Source organism: Coffea arabica, chromosome 2c (genome assembly GCF_036785885.1).
Source record: "Coffea arabica cultivar ET-39 chromosome 2c, Coffea Arabica ET-39 HiFi, whole genome shotgun sequence".
Classification (NCBI taxonomy): Eukaryota; Viridiplantae; Streptophyta; class Magnoliopsida; order Gentianales; family Rubiaceae; genus Coffea; species Coffea arabica.
The window spans coordinates 24,335,640-24,343,158 of record NC_092312.1 but is presented as its reverse complement, the minus strand read 5'-3'; the positions used below and the strand labels follow the sequence as shown (position 1 = coordinate 24,343,158).

Here is a 7,519-nt window from a genome sequence, read left to right as displayed (position 1 = left end):
GACCAAAATTGTAATTTTACCTACAAAATAGCAAAAATGAGATTGAGAATTTGAGACTTGAGAGGACATAAGTGTAACAGTGGGCAAAGCAAGGTGCATATTGAAACATAGGTGCATCAATCCCAAAAAATAATGTAGAAAAAAGGGGGAAAGAGGAAGACTTGAAAATACCAAGCTCGGGAATCTGGAATCTCCCTCTTGCATCGTCTGTCGACTGAAGATAGCTAGATTTCCAGTTCCTGAAGAATCAGGTGACCTTGTCTGCTAGTTTTTTTTAGTCTTCTTCTGTTATCCCCGCCGCTACCACTAGTATTTGTTTATCTTTGAAGATTCTGTTCTGCTATACATGAATTTCACCTTGACATGAATGGGAGATTCTATGAATCTTGGGCATGGTTTCTGTAACATTAGCTGGGAGAATTTAAATAGATTCACATTAATTACATAATCATGTGATTGAAACCTTCATACAAGATTCAGTTGATCTTTTGCTGTCCGTGGGTAGGAAATTCTTTTTCTGGTATCTTGAAAGTTGAGGTTTTTGTGGTTGTTATCTTTTGTTGTCGGCAAATGATCAATTTTCCAACTGGGTTTTGCTTATCTTAGCTTGATAGACCATGATTCGATCGTTTCAGATATAGAGGTCAAGTAGACTACATAAATCTGTTTGGAACTATATTGTTGGAAATATCTTAAAATGCTAGTGTTTAGTTAGGAAAAGGAAAAATGTTTGTATTATATTCAATTTCCATTTGCTTTCATTGCATTATGAATTGGGAGATGCACTTCAAACAAAACCGAGCACTCCTTGTGTGTTGTGCTTCAACACTTTTACCTCCTCTGTGCCATCTGAGCTCTCGATGAGCACGGCATATCAAATGTTTCATTCTCTTGATTATCTTTTTATTTTTTGGGATTTTAAAAATTTTTCATGCAGTTAATTTTCAGTGTTAACCACCCCCCCCAACACAAATCCCCAAAAAAAATTTTTTCCTCCTTTTTTGTTTTACGTATTAAATTTTTTGGTTGTTTTATACTCTTGGCTAGCAAATTGTAGCTGTAGAGGAAACAGCTTCACAGCCGGTTTGGTTCACTTCAATGAACGTATAAGGGTCCTCGGTTATATATTTGTCTTGTCAATAGATATGTTAGTTATGTGTACAAGGAAACATTTTGCATTTGTGCTTTCACAGCTTGTAGACCTAATCAGGAAAAGGCAATGTCTGCAGAAGAAAACTTGATGGTGTGATGATTGATGATAAACTAGATCTCTGTTGTGCCATATGCATTCATGAATATTTCATTTTGGAAGTCCTAAGTGGTGGTTTATATTAGTTATGCAATTAATTGAAAATTACAAATATTTTCTACACTTCAAAGTGTTCTTTAGTTCCATATGTTAATTTCTGGAAAGGGATTTCTTTTCCTTTCTTTGTGTCCATAAGCTTAATTGTGGCAAATTACTTACTGCTATTCATGTTAGACGCAAGTTAGTTTTGCCCTGGTTACTTACAAATTATCTGCTTTGTATCTCACTGTGATTTTAGTTTGTGCCATGGAAATTGTACTGAAGATTAGATCTGTCTTCTCTAGTATCTAAACAAGATGAGAGAAGCCAGAAAGAAGCTTTGATTTCTGAATAGAAAAAATTTATGCATCTTCAATTAATTGTTTATTTTGTGGTGTTTTATTGATGTAAAATGGAAGCTTGTTTGGTAACATAAAAGATTCATGTAATTGCAAATTTTCTTTCATGACTTGTTAGAGAAATTTTGTGATATCTTTTAATGAAAATCTTGGGTGAAGCAATTCTGATTATTTGTTGAGAAAAAGAAAAAGTAAGTGTAAGGTGTTTGTTAAATGCACCGTGCATAAGAAATGGACTCTTAGCTAGTGTTATGAGCAATTAACCGGCGTAAAGATAGGTCCGTGAAAGACTAAAATTTGCACTCATCAGTTTTCTCACATAGAGACACTGTACAATCCTGATCAAGGATTGTATACCACATGAGCTACTGGCTCTAGCATAACCCATGCTAAAAATCATCTTTTACAAATTGACATTGAGATGATTGAAGTAGCAATAGTCTCTGGTTTCATTTGGTCCATCCTCATAATAATCAAAATGTAGTTCTAATTTGGTTCTGTTTATCTGCTTATTTCGCTTAGACATTCACCACCCTCCTTCACTATATAGCCCAAGGCTCAATTGTTCTACGTATGCATGCTTCACACGCAAAAAGAAGAGTTGCTTGACTTGAATTCGCCATCACTGTTCCTCTTTTTTTTCTAAAGCCAAAGTTTATGTTCCTTAGGTATCTGGTGTACTGAGTTGAATCATTTATATTCATACTGCGCATCGACTGCACACTATATTCTTTGGTGTTGGATACAGTATGTGGAAGGCAGTTCATGAGAATGTCTTGAAAGATGATTTTTTGGTGGATGACGAAGGTCTCCAGTCATATGAGCATCATTTGAATTTTCATGATCAGGAATACATTGGGAAGATAAAGGAGTTGCAGTTTTATCTGGACACGGTATGAGTACTGTATTCCAGTAAGGGTCTTAATTTTTCCATTCAGTATGTGGAGTATTCACCCAATCCTTGTAATTCTGCGGTGATCTGCTCCTCTCAAATGAATGCCATGTTTACAAAGGTGCAGTTTTATGTGCATTAATATCCAACTATATCCTCCAATTCCGGTCACAAGAGACTTTTGGTCATTTATGATGATGGAATGAACAAGAAAGTAGGGTCAAGATGATCTTAATTCAGAGCTAGGAATCATATCAATCCATATTGAATTCTGTGGAAGGCTTGAAGCAAATTATGTTTTACGTCTTTGCTATCATATCTGAATCTTAGTCTAGCAAGTTTTCTTGTCACAGGTGGAAAAAGTTGTGAAACCAGGTTGCTCACAAGAATTGCTGAATGTGGCCTTGACTTATCCTCTCTTGTAAAAACCTTATCCATTTCTGGACCCTGTCTGCTTGCCTCACTGTGAACAAAATAATCAGAAGATCTGATGATGCAGTTTAATTTCAGAAACTTTGAAACGTTGTTTGGGCGTCTATTTCTTCTCTCACGTCATCTCCAGGTGAGTGACAAGATACATAAATCGTGTATAGCAGGTATTCCCTTACTGTTGTTTAGTCATTCTCAGATAACACTAGTGTATTTGTTTCTGTACTTATAAAGCATGGGAAAGAACTCTAAACCTATGAATGAACACTAACGTTCATTGTATCATCAATTCCTGGAAAAAAAAAAATCTCTGCTCCCTATTGTTTAACCTCTGATCTACATTTTGAGTTGTATTGGGAAAATTAAAGTGGAGATCTCTCTATCTAAACTAATCTATAGTCCTCAAAACGTAGAATGTCAGTATTACACTTTCAGGAAAAGAAAAAGAAAAAGAAAAGGGATGGCGTATTACAAGTATAGCCAGCTATTACCTGACAGTGTTAATACTAGAAATATCTGCATGTATTTGAATTTTTTTTTTGTTAAGCCTGAAAAGCAAGATTTTTCAGATAATTAGAAACAAGAGATTTTATGAATGATTAAAATATTGAGACAGACATACCAAGATGCATTTTCGGAAAACTTTATCATATAGGTTAGTTAAAATCTAAGCCTCATTTCAGAATTCCATGATTGTTATCGCATATGAGACCTCAAGGAAATTGAAGTTTTGATTCAATGGAAGATGGTTGGGATATTGGGTCATCACAATTAAGACTGCCTAGCTAAAAGGATACAGATGGAGTCAGAGAACTTTGTTAGTCAATACTTTTCTAACTTCCTTTCTAGCTAGTGTTTTTGTAGAATGAATTGAACATAAACTGCTTGAGAATCAGAAATTCAAGTTTTTCTTATGGATGATTCAATTAGGGAAAAGTTGTCGATACACATATTCAAAAATCTTTTTTGTTTAAGATTAGTTAAATCTAAAGCTCATTCAAGAGACATCAGATAAGAAAAGTTTCAAGAAGTTTCTAAAACTGAAAGTTCACCATCATATCAATTTCCTGTGCCCTTTCCTGTTCATTGATCACATCATTGCGTGAAACACCAAGAACTGTGAAGTCAATTATACATGTTCTTCCTATTCCCTCCAGAAGATACATATCTGGAGGAGCACCGGGTAAAGCTGAGGCGAAAACAATGTCACCATTCCCTTTTCCGCTTGCACATGAAATCTCGTTTGTCAAGTGTAGGACAGCCTTGTTTGTCAACTCTAGCACCGGTTTTCTGGAATAAGGTTTGCAGGTTAGTCGGTTCATCTGGGCTTCTGAGCATCATGGGAATAATGTAATTCAAGAAGCACAAGATTTCTGAAGATAGTCTCAGTTTCATCGATCCTAGGACAGCCTTCTTGGTTCTTTGTCAACTGTGGCACCGGTTGTCAGGAACAAAGTTGGCAGGCTGGTGGGTTTACCTAGTCTTGTAAACATCATGATGTCTAAGTAGCCAAGAAGCGCAAGGTTTCTCAGAGATAGATTCATTAACTGGTTTACTGGCTAGATCTCCAATTTAATCATTTGGCAAGGCAAGATCAGTAATGCCTCTTTTGCTAATGATTTCTTCTATCACATTTGTCTTCATCAGAAGAAGGTACATTGAAGGTACTTAAGTTTGGGTCTCCCTCAAGGATGGTTGTGATATTACATTTTTGTCAGGTCATTCCTGGGGATGAATACAGCCATCGTTGTGGAGTCTTTTGAGTTGGAGAGCTTTGTTTTCTATCTTCTGAAAATGATAAAGATTGAACATACCCACTCAGAACATGAGAATAGGACCCGAGCAAGTGGAGGAGTTCTTTCAGGTTTCAGCCAATGTCCAAGTCCAAGCAGTCTATCCCCTTCTTTAATAACCATTTGTAGAATCCAGGGTCACACGATTTTTTGACCCGAATAAATGCTAGTTTCATGTATTTGTGATTTCATTACATATGCAAGTTTAGATTAGATAACGCTGAAGGTGGAAATAATACAAATGTAATGATCATTCTGCGTTATCTAAAAGTTTAGATAAGAGTTAATTTATGATCATTCTGAAAAGCTACTTTGAGGGATTTGAATTCAATGAGGAGTTTGATATCGATGCAGCATTTGAAATGAGTAAATTTAAAATTCATATCTAATCGAAATACATTATTATGTTTCGCTAAAGGTTGTTATATGATGAAAGAAATTGACATTTAATATTAACATGGGGCAAAAACTAAACAATAAAAATGTTTAGGGGTTGAAGTTGAATTTTCCATTCTTCGTTTTCTTCTCCGATCGAAGGTTTGAAGCCATAATGATATAGGGGCATCACTTCGGTTTCTGTAACTATTTTCCGATTAATTCACCGGCCAACTGCTCCTTCTTACGGTGCACTGTTACGAAAAGGTTAACCTATCTGTACAAGACCCAGAAATTCCATAACAAACGCCCCTCCTTAGAGGCCGACGTCCTCGACGGCCTGGTAATTTTGGGACTCCCCTTTCAAGGAGGCAGAGCCTCTGCGAGATTCGAATCTGGGATGTTGGGTTCGTTGCCTGGCTCTGATACCATTGTTACGAAAAGGTTAACCTATCCGTACAAGACCCAGAAATTCCATAACATGCACAGATTTATTTACATAAACTGGGTTTTCTTTTTTCTCAACCACATGCTACGAACACCAACAGGTAGTTTTGATCCATTCTTCGGTTCACGCTTTTAAAAAAATGAGAAACATTTTCAGAAAGAGATACAAGAAGTTGTTCGGAGGAATTTGAAATGACGTGTGTTTTGAGTGAATTCCTTCGCTTTGAACTACAAAAATTTCGATGAATTTCAAATCCAAATCCTTTTAAGGTTATCCAAACAGCCAAGAGATTTGAGCGAAGGGATTGAAATCAAATCCATCCAAATTCCCCCATCCAAACACACAGTTGCAGATAGTTTAATTTCTCCAACTTTGTGTTTTTTGTACTTGATCAAGAAAGATGTTTATCAATAACCCTAAACCATTGGAAGGGCTGCCCCGAGAAGAAAGGTTCCTCGTCGTTTTGGAAGAAGTTTTGCTGCCGAGGGACAAGAATTCATTACGGGCTGAAGGAGAAGATGCTGACTTTGTTTTGCCAAGACGGCAGACTTTTGGAGTTGCTGATGGGGTCTGGAGTTGGGCTGGAAAGGGTATTGATTCCGGAGAAGAATATTCAAGAAAACTAGTGCCTAACACAATTTTTACCATCATGAACCAAAAGCACCCCATTAATCCAAGAAAGGCTTTGAACGAAGCTTTCTACAAAACCAATGCCAAAGGTACATCTACAGCTAGTGTTGTAACAAATTGCAGGCGATAAATGTGGGAGACGGCGGATTTGTTCATATTAAGAGGTGGAAAAATCTCCTACAAATCGCCAGTGCAGCAGCATAGATTTAATGTTCCGTATCAATTAGGAAGCGGGTTGTATGATGTACGCTTAGCTGAGGAGATTAAGATGGATGTGGAACCAGAAGATGTTATTGTTGCAGGAACAGATGGATTGTTTGATAACGTGCATGATGGAGAACTTGAAGAGCTGGTGAGAAAAGGGAAGCAAGATCATGACTTTCCGAGTCTTTTGGCCATGAAAATTGCTGAGTTTGCTTTAGGGAAGTCTTTTAAGTAAATCGGCAATTACTCCTTTTGCAGTGGAAAGCCAAAAGGATGGAAACGCTAGGCGTACTGGCGGCGAGATTGGTGATATAATTAACTGTGGTTGTTGCTGACATTCATCAGCCACTAACCGGAGGATGATTTTTGTCTGTGTTTGTGTGGAAAAGCATTAATTATTCCACTTTGATCTGAAACGTTTTTGTAGTGAATCAGGATTGAATTCGGTAAAATAAATAGGAATGTAAATTTAACCCTTAGGGTTTATGTTACTGTGTTGATTGTGAGGAGATGTTTACACGAGTGAATATAAGATGATCGAACATGAACAAATATTTACTTGTATGAGTTCTTATTGCAACCATGGTTCGAAGACTCGGCCGAGACCGAGAGACTCGACGTTTCGACCATCGCCGATATGATACCATGACGAAACGATACCGAGATACTCAACTCGTCGAGATGTCACCGTAAAGGATTGAAACGGCCGAGTCACATCGAATCACTCCAAGTCATCCCGAGCCAACTCGAATTTTTATTATTTTTACTAATTTTTAAAATTATTTTTGTTTATCATATTTTTTACAATTTTTAGAATATTAAATATTTCAAAAATTTGCATCTCGCCGAGACCGCGATCGATATGCCGAGACTGATGTGGAACGGTCCAAACCGCGACCGGAACAGCGACCGCGACTTTGAACCATGATTGCAACATGAGACAAAGATCTAAGTAAATTTTTTTATATTTGTCGTGTATATAAAATTGATCCTAAACAAAATACAGAATCAAACGTAGGCTTAATCATCTAGAGTGTGGATTTTCGCATTAAACAAATGAAAGTTGCTAGTATTCTTTTATGCTGCATGCCATAATTAACC

The 7,519-nt window shown here is 36.8% G+C and overlaps 1 protein-coding gene across 1 annotated transcript; it reads left to right on the top strand.

The window, feature by feature from the left end:
• The first annotated feature begins 5,984 nt into the window (after positions 1 to 5,984).
• LOC140035563 (probable protein phosphatase 2C 55) lies at positions 5,985 to 6,653 on the top strand. Its single transcript, XM_072076835.1, has 2 exons — positions 5,985 to 6,303; positions 6,442 to 6,653. The coding sequence occupies exons 1-2, from the start codon at positions 5,985 to 5,987 to the stop codon at positions 6,651 to 6,653; spliced, it is 531 nt and encodes a 176-aa protein (XP_071932936.1).
• Positions 6,654 to 7,519: the final 866 nt, after the last annotated feature.

What these genes read in the sequence shown, in the direction of transcription:
- LOC140035563 (XM_072076835.1), top strand. Translation starts at nt 5,985, where the DNA reads ATGTTTATCAATAACCCTAAACCATTGGAAGGGCTGCCCCGAGAAGAA. An exon ending in CTACAAAACCAATGCCAAAG is followed by an intron (nt 6,304 to 6,441) that starts GTACATCTACAG and finishes CGTATCAATTAG; the next exon opens with GAAGCGGGTTGTATGATGTA.